We start from the raw sequence: 15,335 nt of genomic DNA on the forward strand, positions 1-15,335 counted from the left end.
TGAGCACTAGACAGAGAGTCTCTCCTGCCTCCAAGGAGGAAATCGGAGTTCCCAGAATTCCCAGGGGAAGACCGTGCCCACCGAGGCCTCACTGGCCTGATTGACAGACTAGAGTCCACCCCTTCACTCTTAATCCTCTCAAGTCCCAAATTGACATCGGATGATGTGACTACCACGCTCAGCCAGTGCGCCTCAGTGATTGTCGGCGTAGCACCATGATGACAGTGGATGAGATGCCATGCAATCTGTAGGATCCAGCACAGTGATTGAGAGTCTGCTTGAGGCTGTTAGCTGCCCACCAAGCCCTTGCCTCATGGGATATTGCATTGGGTGCCAGCAAATCCATTCCCACTCACAGCAGCCTCTCTGCCCCCCACGCCCACGTGGACTCGGCACTGCTGGTGTCCACGTCACACAGGGAGGAGACCTGGGCTCAGAGAGCTGGTGGGAGGTACCGCAGGCCGTGCACCCAAGTCAGCAGACGAGGATCGCAATCTGAAAGTACTGCTCCTATTTCCGCCAAACCCCAAAGGGTGACGGTCTTCGTTAAAGCAGTGCTGTTGAAACAGACCATCCAGGGAGGGTTTTTACAAACAGAACTGTATTCTCTCACAGCACGGCGGGCCGGGAGTTCAAACTCAGGGCTTCCGTTCTAGAGCAGGGACTTCGCTCTGTTGGCTCTGGGGGAAGTTCCCACTCTCTCCTTTCAGCACCGGCGAGCCTGGCAGCCCTTGGAGATGCCCGCGTCTCTTGGCATCAGGTCTTACCCTGGGTCTAGGAGGTTCTCAGCAGAGGGGCCCCAGGTCCAAAGACTGTGGGCTGCTCCCAGCTCTTGTCTTTTTGATGGTGGTAGAGCCCTCTCTCTGCCTCTGTCTGTCTCTCTCTTGGCCTCTGTAAGATACGGTGGTGCAGGCCAGGCCACACCCCAGGAAGTCCTCTTCCATCTAACCAGGACCGTGACCTGAGTAAGGGTCTCACATCCCACCCTAACTCTGCCTGGGTAACTTGTCCAGCATAACCTGACCCACCTTTAACACAGCCTAACCCTGTCTCGGGAACACACAGAGGTCAGCATTTAGAGCACGGCACAAGCAGAGGATGACCACGCCCCATCACATCCACAAGGACATCATGCCCTAACTACGGAACCCCTACAGACATGGCCCAGCCATGCTGACACATGGGTTTTATTTTTGGGGGGAGGGGAACCATTCAGTCCATGACAGTGACTCAGCCACCACCTGAGTGGACATAGGAAGGTATAATACAGCAGGACCACTGCCAGCGTCTGCCCTGTACCCCCAGATCACTGTCCCCACTCCCTCAGCCTCAGGACCTTGGCATCTTGACCCTTCAGATCCCCCCGCCCCTCCCTCAAACCCTCCTGTGGTGCTGAGCCCTTTCCAAGACACAGCCTCCACCCCACCCCCAATGCAGAGGAGAACGGGCTTGCGGGGTGCCCCAGGCTGCCCTCTCTGTGGGAGCATGGAACCAGTGTTCCCTTCCTTCACACCCCAGGGTGGGTTGGTTCGAACCTCCAACCTTTCGGTTCTCAGCCAGGCTACCTGACCATGGTGCCACACGGACTCCTTAAAAATGGCAGGAGCATGAGGACTCTTGGGGCACAGGGAACCCCAAGAAGCAGGTCATTAAAAGCTGTTGACCCAGGTTTCTGTCGCCTCCAGGTCGGGAGCCATGCCGCTGGTGAAGAGGAGCATCGAGCCGCGGCACCTGTGCCGCGGCGCTCTGCCGGAAGGGGTCCCCAGCGAGCTGGAGTGTGTAACCAACAGTACCCTCGCGGCCATCATCCGCCAGCTCAGCAGCCTGAGTGAGTCTGCCCCCATCTCAGCCCCTGCCTCCTGCCTGTAGGAGGTGGTCTGCGGGTCTCCAAAGGGAAGCACTCAGCTCCCTAGCCTGGTCCCGGCCAACCGGTACCAGTCATGCCATGCCTAGTGTGGTGCCAGGGAGACTTCAGGCCCCAGCCAGTCGGTTCAGATGCTGCTTCGGGTGGCTGGGTGCCATCGAGCTGGTTCCAACTTATAGCTGCCCCAGCATGACAGAACGGCGCTGTCTGGGTCTATAGCATCCTCGCTCACCACGGTTCTGCCGCAGTGAGTGTCGCCACTCTCGTTGGGGGAGGGGGTTGTCTTCCTGTTCCTCACCCACCTTCCACTTCCCCAAGCAGGATGTCTTTCTCCAGGGATGAGTCTCCCCCGACCACGTGTCCAAGGTAGGTGAGGTGCAGAGTCCCCTTCCCCAGCACTGAGGGGCGTGCCGGCTTGACGTCTCGATTAGATGGGACCAAATATCCACACGGTCCACACGCTGTGGACTTGATTTGTAGAAGCTTATAGAAACGAAGATAAAATCAATGTGTGTGGAGGGGGTTGGTTTAACCCTGACTGAATGATTTTGGGAAAGCCAAGAGAAGCCAATGGCTCTTTATTATAAAAATCAATAGATTCAGAAGGCGGGAGAGACCTTGCGCCGTAGCAGGTTCCCCACCAAGACGTGCGAGGGAGACGCTGAGACTCAGGGCCCAGAGCAGTGACACTCACAGGCTTTAAGCCTACTGGACGTTTTCCAAGATACGAAGCAGGAGTCTTGGCTTCCAAACTGAGGCCAGATGACGATCTGGTTGCTAACCAAAAGCCAAACTCGGCGCCGACTCAGCGTGACCCTGTGGGACCCTGTGGGTTTCTGAGAGACCCTAACCCTTTATAGGCGTACAAGGGCCCATCTTTCTCCCAAGGAGCAGCTGGTGGTTTCAAACGGCTGACCTTGCGGTGAGCAGCCTGCCGGTCGCGTCACCCGTGCACCGATGGTTCACAGAGACAGCTTTACCAGGGTGCTCCTGACTGAGAACCCTGGAGGGGGTGAGCGGGAGGAAGGAAGGGGGCCGCGTCTCCTGAGTTGGAACACTGCAGTAAAACATCCGAGGAATGGGCCGTTTTCCTAAAAGCCTCCATGTGCATGGAAGTGGTTGTTTTTGTCTTTCTGCCCCAGAGCTCTGGGACGTTGGGTCTTGTCCCCTCACTTTCTCACTTCATCCCACACCCCTTTTCCGCCCGCCCCAGAGTGTCCCGCTGCATCCGGGTGACAGTTTCTCACAGCTGCCTCTCCCAGAATTGCTCATTAGCCAGAAAAAACTTCCACCACAAGTCACATTGTGTTAGCCTCACGCGTAGGAGGAAAAAAAATTATATTAAACCCCAGCTCCTTTTTTCATATTAAAAACAATTTTCAGTGTGACAGCCTCTTCTTGACTTGTGCACCAGTGGGATCGCGTGATCTTGACCTCTCTGCGCGTGGCCTTCCTCCCCCTCACGATGCCCTCCAGCTTCACGCTCTCAGACGCATGTGCCGGTGTTCCTGAAAACGGGAGGACCGGCCGTCGCGGCTCATCCAGATTCAGAGGCTTCGGCCTCATTTGTAGATGAAATGCTGTCGAGATGGAGGCTTTAATGGAAACAATTGTACACGTCGACGTATCTTAGTTCTGTTTTACCTGCAATCATTCGCTCGGGGAGGAAGCGAATTAAAGATGCGTTTTAAAATGGGTCTCCCCAGGATTCGAGACAAATCACCGCAGCCTTTTGGCTGTGGTTGGTCGTGGCAAGATGTAAATTCCGATCATCGCAGAAAGGGGTAAGGGTGGACACAGTGGTGAGGATGGCACAGGACCGGGCGGGGTTGCCGTGTGTCTGAGCCCACACCCAACACCTTGCCGGTTCCTGCCAGACGGAGCAGCCGCGTTCCCATTGCCCACCATGCTCCATGCTCTCTTGCCATCGCAAGGTACCCGCCACTCGATTCCAGCGCGTGCTCTGGTCCTAAAGCCGGAGACATCCCCTGGCAGAGAGCGGGACCGACAGAAGGCAACACGTAACTATGATCACCCGTCATCTGACGGTTCTCCACGCTGCACACACGTGCTGGCACTCTCTGAAGAGTGAAATCGCCCACGCGGGCATGCTGACACCTCGGAACCCACCAGAAGCGGGAGGGACAGTGCCCCTGCCCCAGGGTGCCCAAGTCCTCATCCTCACGCCCGCTCACCTGTTGTCTGTGTCCTGTCACCTGTGTCCTGTCACCTGCATGAAGGGACCAAGGTTGCTCACTAGCCACCCAAGGAGCCCCCGGAGTGCCACCGTGAAGTGCGTGGGGCCAGCTGAGCCATGGGACACTTTGAACCCACTTGGTGGCTCCGATCTGCCCCGTGAAGATGGCAGCCCGGGAGACCAAGTGGGGCAGCTCTGCCCTGCCTGTCACACGGGGTAGCACAAGTCTGGCTGGACTCAGCAGCTCCCAGCACCCCCAGCGAATAGACCTTCAAAGAAAGTGGGGTCCTGGGTGGGCCCAGTTAACCCCCTTAGCAAACCCACTGCCTTCAAGTTGATTCCAACCCACACTGCCCCTGCGGGTTGCTGAGACTCACTGTGACTCTATAGGACAGGGTGACACTGCCCCTGTGGGTTTCTGAGACAGTGACCCTGTAGGACAGGGTAGAACTTCTCTGTTGTTTCTGAGACTGTAACTCTTTATGGGAGTAAAAAAGCCTCGTCTTTCTTTGAAGGAGCTGCTAGTGGTTTTGAATTCCTGACCTTGAGGTTAGCAGCCCAGCGTGGAGCTACTATGCCACCAGGGCTCCAGTGAAACACGGTGGGCAGCAGGGCAGAAGCAGTAGTGTTGGTGAGGCCCATCTTTGCCAGTTCTGATGACAGATGGAGGAGGCAGTGAGCCAGGGCGTGAGGTTTGACTCCGGCAGCTGGCAGAGACACAGCCAGGAGCCTGCGCCCTGTACCTGTAGGGAGCCTGTCGCCCACTGGATCCAAACGAGAAACTCACTGGGCTCTGAGGACCAGCACTTCACCACTATGGGGTTTTACCCAGTCTTTCAGAGGCTGACAACTTTCAGTGAGGTTATATTGATTCCGATTAGGAAGGAGCCCTGGAGGCTTCGTGGTTACACGTCATTGGTCTAACCACACAGTCGGCAGTTTGAAACCACCAGTCGCTCTGTGGAAGAAAGACAGGGCTTTCTACTCCCGTCAGGTTTACAGCCTCAGAGACCCACAGGGTCTGTCCTGGAGGGGGCCAGTAGTGGAGGCAGAGACGCCTCTGTGGCAGTGGGTTTGGTCAGGCTTCTCCAGCATCAGCAACAGTGGTGGAAAAGAAAGGGCCTTAGAAGGAGGGCAGCCCAATCCGATCCTAGAAATAACCTCATTAGCAAGTTAGTAATTTCCAGATTGGGCTTTGTACTTGTTCGCGCCAAGGGCTGCTGCCTTCTAACATGCGTGATGCAGAGAGCTAAAGCTGCAACAGGTCTGACTAAGAACGCCTGACTTGCTTGAGTAGCTAGGGGATCTGCCCCCCCCCCCCCCCCCGTCGGCTAATAAGAGTTTAATGCAGCAATCACCATGAATCAGGGGTGCTGCCGCGCCGACCCCCCTTGATGACTGAATTGAGTAGCTCGCTGGCATCAGCTCATTGCCTAATTAAAATGACAGTATCTTGCAATCAGGTTTCCTCCGATGCTATAATGTCATTTTAATAAAACCCACTCGAAAAAAAACAAAGGAGATGGCAGCATTTGTGCCCAGGATGTCACGGCCCCTCTGAGCACCTCACAGGCTGGCCTCTGTCTCCTTTCTCCTTGTCCCTGCGACGATCGCTGTCTTCCCACTTTGGCCCTTGACGGGGCCCCACGAGTGACCAGGGACAGAGGTTTGCGTGCATCACCCGTTTCCTCCAAAGGTTTTGGGTGTACTTGATAGTAATAAGGAGTTGACATAGCAATTAGAAAGCAGAGGAAAATACAAACCAAGCATCCCACCAAACGCACTGCCACCGGGTCAGTGCCGGCGCCTATGGACCCTGGAGGACAGAGTAGCACGGCCCCTGTGGGTTTCCGAGACTGGCTTCTGTAGGCACAGACGGCCCCATCTTCTCCTGTCCAACTGGTGGTGGGTTCGAGCCCCTGACCTTTTGGTTAGCAGCGCAGTGCATAGCCCACTAGGGGGAACAATGACAACATTCCACTCGTCCCATAAAGTCTTGGGTAGGGTTGGTCCATGTCTTCACAGTAGCTGGCATTCCGTTGTTCAGGCTGTTTTGTAGCTCGTCTCCGATCACAGATAATCAAGCTCTGTGATTAAGTTTTTCTGGGAAGCATTCTAATCTTTTGGGTGTTGTTGTATTGATACACCGTTATTTAACCATTGATCCCGGCTGTACAGTGTTTCTCTGTAGGGCCGTGAGAGGGTCTTCATCTCTGGGTGTTTGGGGGTCAAACAAACAAAAAAAAGAGGCTTTTCTCATTTCTTGAGAGTCATCATCTTCCTCACCAAGAGCCAAGATAGTCCCCACAAATGATCTAGGATTCTGAAGCTCTGTTCATTTCAGAGAGGCCTGGTGGTGTCATGGTGATGCGTTCGGTTAAGAACCACAAGGGAAACAGTTCAAAACCACCAGCTGCTCCGTGGGAGTAAGATGGGGCTTTCTGCTCCTGCAAAGTGTTTCAGTCTTAGAAACCCACAGGGGCAGTTCCACCCTGTCCTGTAGGGGAGTTGGAAGTAACTCAACGGCAGTTGGTTTGATTGGGGTTTACTCTCTCTCTCTTTTTTTAACCCTAAGGAAAACTTCCATTTTTTATCAGGTATATGTCCAAGCTTGGGATAATTGCATCTTCTCAAAGCGTTTTAATAAGTGGCCAATATTTTTACTGATATTCATCAAAGGACATATGCATATTGAACCAAAAGCTGAATTCACAGCAAAATGCTGTCTCAAGGACACTCTCTCTCTCTCTCTCTAACCGGGTCAGGAATGTGGATTTGCATCAGCTCTGCTAAGGTGCCATTAACTCTACTGCTTGGCACAGAGGTTTAACTATTTTGAAGTGCCGCACCTAATGGAGTTCTTGGATGTTTCTGATAGAAATCCTTTTGACTACATGGAATGGTTTGTGTAGCGGAGTATAAGATGATATGTAATAGATAGAGATCTGCTTCCCTGCAGATTAAGGGTAGGGTTCCACAGCCCAACTGGCTTCCATCGAGTCAGTGCGGACTCACAGCACCCCTGTGGTTTCCCAGGCTGTAACTGCAGGGCTCTGGTGTCCTCCAATTGCTGATGGGTCGCAGCCCCCCACGCAGCCATGGGACCGCCACGGCTCCTTTGAAGGGGAGTGCTGAGGGTCAATTAAGATAAGTCTTAGTCTATCTGCACAGAAATCAATTGTCGAAGAAACACAGCAGAGCTTTCACATTTTTTAGATCATTTTATTGGGGGGAGGGGTGCTCTTACAGCTCTCATAATGTTCCATACATCAATTGTATCAAGCATATTTATACATATGTTGCCATCATTTCCAGAACATTTTCTACTTGAGCCCTTGGTATCGGCTCCTTTTGTTTCCCCCTCCCCACCTTGCCACCCTTGTGAATCCTCGAATATTATATTATTATTATTTCATATCTTACAGTTTTAACATTTTTAATCCTTCAAAGAGAAATATGTATTTCCATCCTCATAGAGAAAAATGGAAAGCCCAGTGGAGGGAGTTAAGAAGTCATGTTTAATTAGTCAATGATAAAATAAAAGTCTGCTTGGAGACTGGCATAAGAAGAGTCCCCCCCGCCCCCCAAAAAGGGCAGAACTGTTGAGAATTCAAACTCTGTCCTCTCACCATTTTGCTTGGGGTATGAGAAATGCACCCCAAAATATAGAAGTATGAATGGGGTTATTGTTTGTTTCTCCTCATCCTGTACAAATTCCAATGTAGCAAGATTTCAATGTAGGGTAACTCCTGAGAGCAGAAGTCAAAGAGGCAATGGAATTTGAATTTCAGTGCCACCTCTTGCCAGATTCCTGTGGTTTCATCAGCCATGTTCGCCCTCTTTCATTATGTTGGGATTAGTGGATGAGCCCTGCGAAGTAGCTATGACAAATATCTTGCAGGACATAGTAGACGGAACCAACAGTCTATGCAGAACACTTGTGAACAGATGGGGAACTTCATCAGAGACATCGGAACTATTCAAAAAGAAGGGAAGACGCTTTAGGACTGGATAATGAAGGATTCACTTGATAGGCCTATCGGTAGACGGGACCAGACGGAAGAAATGATCAGTGAGCTTGGAGGGAAGACAGTAGAAACTATAGTAACAATTAAAGACAGAACAGACAACCGAACAAAACACAGGACGATATTGAATGGTCTGCTGTGTCTGGTGCCATTGGTAAGTTCTGACCCATAGAGACCCCATGTGTAACAGCACCAAACAGTGCCCGGTTCTGCGCCACCCACCCCTCACTGCCACCCTCCTCCCCCATCGCTCTTATGTCTAAGCCCGTGGCTGCAGCCACTGTGCCCGTCCATCTCATCACGGGCCTTCCCTTCCGCTGTCCCTGCACTTTACCAAGCAGGATGCCTTCTCCAGGACTGGTCAAATGGCCTCTTACTTACACAATTGCAGTCCCCCAACTGAAGAGAGGACAGGGAAGCAGAACTCTTACGAAAAATAATGAGTTCACATTTTTAAAGATATTGATGCTAAATATCAATTCACAGTTGCTAGAAGCTTAGCAAATTCCACATCTTGGCACATCATAGTCAAACTTCTAACACAGAACAAAGACTGAGGCAATCTTAAAATGAACCAGAGGAGGGAAGTGCTTCCCATACAGGGAACAATGTGAAGACTGACAGCTGACTTATCAGAAACAATGGAGACCTGAAAACAATGGATAAAGTGGTATAAATAATGATTGTCATTCTAGGATTCTATCACTGCTGCAAAAATTAGCTTAGATAAAGGCGTATTTTATTCAGACAAAAGCTGAGAGAATTAGTCTCAGCAGACATGCACTACAAACAATTGCTGAGGAAATGATTTAGCCTTGAAGGAAAATGACGACAGATGGAGGCTTGGATCTCTAAGAAGGAACCGTGATCACCAGAAAGACTAAGTGTGGGGGTAACTATGAGAGATCATTAAAAGTACTTTGGGCATTTATCTCAAAGATTATTGTCTGTTTAAAATTTATTGTGGCCTTCGTAGTCTTCGTGGAAGTAAGATAGATGAGAGACTTTAAGGGTGTGGAAGGAAATGCTGTAAGTTTTATATACTGTTTGCAAAATGTTGTTCATTTTGAAAGCAGATTGTTGGGTTAAGGAAATACACTGTTATTTCTGGTCGTCATTAAAACAGAGCTAGCACATAGAGTAGACGAAATGGAATTCTAAGATTGATGCTCGGTTATCACCAAAGGCAGGAAAGACAGAACAAGGAACCTGAGGAACAAATGGAAAACAAACACCAGACAATAGAACTAACCCCAACCTGGTCAACAATCCCATTTAGATAGAAATGCCTCAAAGAAGTGGCCTTCCCGTGGAGAAGCTCAGTGGTCAGTCTTGGTTCTATTGGTTAGAAAACCTCCTTCCAGAGGGGCTGCCTTCAGCTGGCTTCCGGGCCACCCACGTCAGACTTCTCTTCGTCACAAACTGTTCCCTGTGCGTCTCCTTTGATGGCCCTTCGGAATGTTGGGGTGCCCGCGACAGGACCCCTGAACCGGCCAGAACTCCGACTGTCATCTTTTCCCTAGAGCATCTTACCCCGCCCCCCATGGCTCCACTCAACATCCCTGCCCATGACTTCCCCAAGTGTATGTCTTCCGTTCTGAGCTTCCCTGTACACGTTTCTCCTGTGTATCCAGCTGCCTGCCCAATGCCATCACCTGGATGGGTTTCTCACAGGCACCGCACCCTCGAAGTCATCTGGAGTAGAATGTATGCTACCTCTTTCTGCCCTCTGCCTCAGACCTCAGCACCCTCCTTGTCTTAGCAATGAAAATTCGACTCCGCCCCTTGCTTTTGGCTCCTCCCTTCTTTCTCTCAAACCTAACATTTCGTCCAATGAAACACGAGGTGGGCTGCAGTCAGAGTACACGCCCAGTCTGCCCCCCTCCATCAGAGTACACGCCCAGTCTGCCCCCCTCCATCAGAGTACACGCCCAGTCTGCCCCCCTCCATCAGAGTACACGCCCAGTCTACCCCCCTCCATCAGAGTACACGCCCAGTCTGCCCCCCTCCATCAGAGTACACGCCCAGTCTGCCCCCCTCCATCAGAGTACACGCCCAGTCTGCCCCCCTCCATCAGAGTACACGCCCAGTCTGCCCCCCTCCATCAGAGTACACGCCCAGTCTGCCCCCCTCCATCAGAGTACACGCCCAGTCTGCGCTCCCCTTCTCCCCTCTGCTGCTGCTGCCGCCGCAGCCCAAGTCGCCACCAGCCTCTCATCTGCTGAACTCTACCTGCAGACGGATCCTGCAATTTCACCCTGGGAACCCCCAGCCCCACAGAGTGAAACACGGTTTCTCTGAGTTCTACCACTCCTCCCACCCTGGTCTCCGCCATGTTGGTCTGCCACGTGGCACCCCCATTTCTGCCTCCGCTGAGAGCCTTGAGGCCGCCTGCCACACGTGACCTCGGGGAGATTTTCCTTTAGAGGTTTCAAGAACATCTCGGGGGGTGGTCTCAAGGAATCTTATTTTCTTTTGCCTCCACTGGCCAGGGAAGTCCGGCCATTTGACGCATTTGAGCCCCCTCCCATGCGCACCTCTCACCCTTGCCCTAGTGTCAGGCAACGGGATCACCGTTGGTCCGACCCCCTTGGGCAGCCCTCACAAGGAGCCCAGCGAGCCCAGCAATGGGAGCGTGGTGGGCAGGAACGAGTCCATCACCCTCAGCTGGGCATGCTGGTCTCCAAGCCCATTCCGCTGTGAGTGGGCCTGCGGCGGAGAGTGCGCATGCGATGCGGCTTCTCGGTGGGGCTGCGCTGCGGAAGCCAGCGCTGTGCGCATCCCGCACTGTGCGCTCCTCGCCCGTGCTATTTGCGTCCATCAGCGCGTTAGCTTCTCTCCAGCGTCTCCTTTTAGCCAAGCGGCCGCTCAGCAGCTGGCAGAAGATGACTTGGACGTGGCTCGCTCTCTCGCACGCACGTGCCTCTCCGGGCGGATGTGTGTGAGGGGGGCAGGGGGGGGGGGGTTGTGCACACAGTGCTGACCCACTCCAGCAAGAGTGTTGATCTCTGCAGTAGTTGCTGTGTGCCATGGACGCTGCACACGAACACATGCCCGTGCCTAAAGCAGAGAGTGTAACCCTGTGAAACATGAATCTGGACATGCCAGGCGATTGCTCTGGACTCGCCTTCTACCTGGGTGTCCACACTGCCCTCCGAGGGTGGGTATCTGTCCATCTCCCTCCAGTCCCTGGGGGACTCCATACTCTTCCATGGACACCGCCTGGGGCGGCCTCAAGGGGCTCAGACCATGCTCCTCTCCAATGGGGTTCGTTTGGGGAACAGAAAGAAGTCTGGGAGTGCAAGATTAGGGTTAGGGGGAGCCTGGAATATGGTCTCCCCACACCCGGGACAGCCCCTGCTGCCCTCTGGGAATGAGTCAGGTGCCTGGTTGTGATGGAAAAAATCCCTCCGCCTGGCCTGCCCGCCCTTTCTCTCCCCAGGGCAGGTTCCGGTTTTCTTCAAACTTTCCCCACCGTCTCAGCACTCTTTTGTTCAGAATAAGCCAACCTGGAGCCCTTGTAGCAATGCTTTGTCTCAAAAGAGCTGGCCAGGTACACACAGCGGGCAGGTAGCAAGTATCTGCTGCCCAGGTCAAGGGCCTTTCTTCACTGCGCACACGAGCATCCGATTGTGGTCCTTGTCTGCATTGTATCCATTACATGTGAAGGAAAGTGGGGCTGTGTCCCTTCCTCACAAGAGTTAGGGGCGGGCAACCCAGGCAGGAAACTTCACGTTAGAAAACCATCATTTTTAGAGTGTGACCAGAGTTCACGGACGTGCCCGGCTTTCCACATAATAGACTCATCTAATTGGTTGGCAAGGGTGAGCTGAAGCTTGACATGTTTGCTATTCTGACTCCAAGCCTTGGGGCAAAGCCTTCGATTGACAAATGACCACGGGAAATCAGAGGAAGTCGAGTTTCTGCGATTACGTTTCCAACATCAAACCTGCAGGCCAAGGGCATTGCTTCGGTTCGCGTCATTGTCCCAAAGCAGTCACACTGAAGGGGACGTGACACTGGAGAAAGCATAGGTGGTGGTTAGGGCCCGTTGAGTGGCCGCTGACCCATAGCGACCCCATGCACAACAGACCGAAACACTGCCCAGTCCCCTGCCAGCCTCACCTTTTTATTAGGCATAGCACATTGCTGCAGCCACTGTGTCCGTCTGTCTTGTCGAGGGCCTGCCTCTTCTTCACTGCCAAGCAGGATGTCCTTCTCCACAGACTGGTTCTCTCCCAACAACACATCCCAAGTACATAGCTGGTCATTCCAGAAAGATCCTCTGTTAACAGGGCATCTGAAATCCTGGAAGTTGGGGTTGGCTTGGGGTGGATAGGGGCCCCCTACCTCCTGTGAAGGACGTCCCCTGGCCCATGACAGTCCGCTTGCCTCGCCATTGCCCATGGCCCAGGTGGGTGACCGGACTCTGGGCTCTCTCTGCCCCACAGGCAAGCATGCAGAAGACATCTTCGGTGAGCTGTTCAGCGAGGCCAACAGCTTCTATGTCCGAGCAAACTCCCTCCAGGACAGGATCGACCGCCTGGCCGTCAAAGTGACCCAGCTGGACTCGACCGTGGAAGAGGGTAGGTCGTGGCACAAAGCCAGTGGGCTAGCCGATGTGGTGTGGACAAGCCCGTGGCCCTTATCTGCTCCGGGGTCTCTGCTTTCTTCCTTAAGGCAGGGTGCTGCTGTTTTCAGCTCAGGTTTCCCGAGAAGAACAGAGGCAAGGCCCCAACCAGGGGGTCTGTTGTTGATTCAAGCAGTTCCTCTCTTTGAAAGAACTACAGATTCAGGATTTGTTTGAAAGGATTCTTCTAATGCCCTCAGTGCCCAGAGTCCCAGAGTAGTCCACTGGCGATTCTTACAAAAAATAGTTTTTCATCTAAAATTCTCAGAATCTCTTCCCAGGTATGGTCCAAGTGTCAGGGAGGCTGGACCTCCTAGAGGCCACTGAGTGAGGCTTTGCCCTCACTGCCATCGAGTCGATCCCAACTCACAGTGACCCTGCAGGACAGGGTAGAACTGCCTCTGGGGGTTGGGGGCTGTCCCAGGCTGCAACTCTTTATGGGAGCAGAAAGCCTCGTCTTTCTCCCTCGGAGCGGCTGGTGGTTTCGAACTGCCGACCTTGCAGTTGGCAGACCAACCTGTAACCTGCTATGCCATCAGGGCTCTCTTTGCTGTGGCGCCTCCCCTGGAGAAAATTTCGGTGCTTCAGTGGATGGATGCGTTTTATTAACTGTTTTATTAAATTGGCAGAAGTGGCATTTTCTGAAAGTCTTGAGGCTCTGTGGCTTTTAAATCATGTTCATAAGGGGGAAAGGGAGCCCAGGTGGCACTGACCGAGAGCTTACTTGGCTGCCTACCTGAAAGTCAGCAGTTCAAACCCACCAGCCGTCCCAAGGATGAGAGATGAGGCTGTCTGCTCCTGTAAAGATCTACGAGCAGTGCCGCTTAGCCCCACAGGCTCACGCCCAGTCACTGGCTTGATGGCAGTGGGTTTTTGGTTTTTGGTACATTGTGTTAATGAGCAGTCATTATGTAGTAGCTGTTTATCAAGGAAAGTTAAAAGGGATTCTATTTTAAAAACATGGACGTCGATGCCTACTGAATGAAAGTCTGAGATTAAACCCAAAGAAAAGAAGGCTGAAAGCGTGAGATGCACCCCTTCACGTCCACTTGAAGAGTATTCTGGCTGGGAATTATTTTTACCTTTTATATACTGGAAATCTCTCTCTCTCTCTCATCAGCTAAAAAAGCTCCCTTCTCTGGTTTCCCGCTGCACTTACATGGCTGCCTTGGGGGAGTGACTGAACTCCAATACGTTCAACAGTAGTTGTGTGTGGGCCCCCCTGCCCCCTTGTACTGTAGAGAGAGATGGGCACTTCCTCCCGTCTCTCTTCAAAGGGTGGAAGCAAACTGGGGACTCAGAAATGCAGGGCATGAGGGTGTGTGCAACCCGCACAGTGAGCCTTCTCCCTGCCACCTCTCCCAACAGCACGCCCAAGCTGAAGACACAGGTTCTTCTTTACACACGCACACGCACACACACAGAATTGAAATAACCTGCTCTGCTCAGATAGACAAGTTTCATGCCTTACGTGAATCACCTGCCCTTCACATTGGTTCCACAAGGACTTTTTAATGCCGTCGTACTTTTGGTCGGGGTAGGGTAGGGATGGGGTTGGCTCTCACACATGGCGAGCCTGTGGGGCCGAGTCCCTGGGGATGTTTTGCCTGCAGGGGACGTGTTGGGAAGCTTGGTGCCTCTTAAAGCTTCATGATGCATCGCCCACTCAGGACCCTGCCCTGCTACGGTCCTTGGCTTGGATGGTGTGGGAGAGAAGGCCCTTGGCTCAAAGTTAGGGAACCCATTTGGGCCTGTCCCTCCCGCTCTCCCCCATGGTTCTGGAAAGCCCCGTAGCATTGCTGACGCCGAGCTTCAGCAGTCACTCGGGCTGGTTGTCCCCGTGTTGCAGGGTTCGTCAGGGCGAGATGTGGAACTCCCAGCCCCAGCTGAGACCAGACTCCCTGCGTGGCTTTGTCACTGAGATCACGCCACTGAACTTCTGCAACTAGAGTGTGGCAGCACCCTGCCGTGGTCCCTTCATGTGGGTGTCAGAAAACCCTGGTGCTTCCCAAGCACCTGTCTTACAGTCATTAGGCATGTCTGCTGTCTCCAGATCCTGCCCATCTTGTTCACCCGCACATGCTGGACCTGGGCTCATTAACAGTTCTCCCCAAAGCCCCCCTTTTCTCTGTCTTGGGGGCTGGTGGGGATCGAATTGTATTTTTCTAGTGAGCCCTGGTGGTGTACTGGGTTAGGCCTTGGGCTGCTAACTACAAGGTCAGCGGTTCAAAACCCCCAGCCATACCATGGGAGAAAGATTAGGTTTTCTGTTTCCATAAAGAGGTACCGTGTCAGAAACCCGGAAGAGCAGTTCCACCCTGTCCTGTAGGTTTCCCTACTGGACAGCAGCAAGGTGTAGTGTATTTTCAGCCACATTATTTCCCGTGATGAGTCATTAAAGGGAGATGAACTGTTTGAATGACTTCCTTCTGAGACCCCAGATCTGTGTTTCCATGCTCCTCACTGCATTCCGAAGGGGGTTCTGAGAAGTCTGGCTTAAATCAAGGGTGGAGATCAAGGAAATACTCCAGACTTGGACTCGATTTTCTGGAGAGAAGAGCAGGGCAGGGTGCTCACATGCTCCCACAGAAGGGTCTGGATGAACCCTAAAAGCAG

At 52.9% G+C, this 15,335-nt stretch overlaps 1 protein-coding gene across 2 annotated transcripts in view; it reads left to right on the top strand.

Moving 5' to 3' along the window:
- Window positions 1–1,695: 1,695 nt before the first annotated feature.
- WASF3 (WASP family member 3) overlaps window positions 1,696–15,335 on the top strand; it is a 28,918-nt gene continuing 15,278 nt past the window's right edge. For both annotated transcript variants that reach the window (XM_075563576.1, XM_075563577.1), the window contains exons 1-2: window positions 1,696–1,828; window positions 12,541–12,675. In XM_075563576.1, coding sequence (XP_075419691.1) covers window positions 1,696–1,828; window positions 12,541–12,675 — 268 coding nt within the window. The remainder of the gene's footprint in view (window positions 1,829–12,540; window positions 12,676–15,335) is intronic.

Source organism: Tenrec ecaudatus, chromosome 11 (genome assembly GCF_050624435.1).
Source record: "Tenrec ecaudatus isolate mTenEca1 chromosome 11, mTenEca1.hap1, whole genome shotgun sequence".
NCBI lineage: Eukaryota > Metazoa > Chordata > Mammalia > Afrosoricida > Tenrecidae > Tenrec > Tenrec ecaudatus.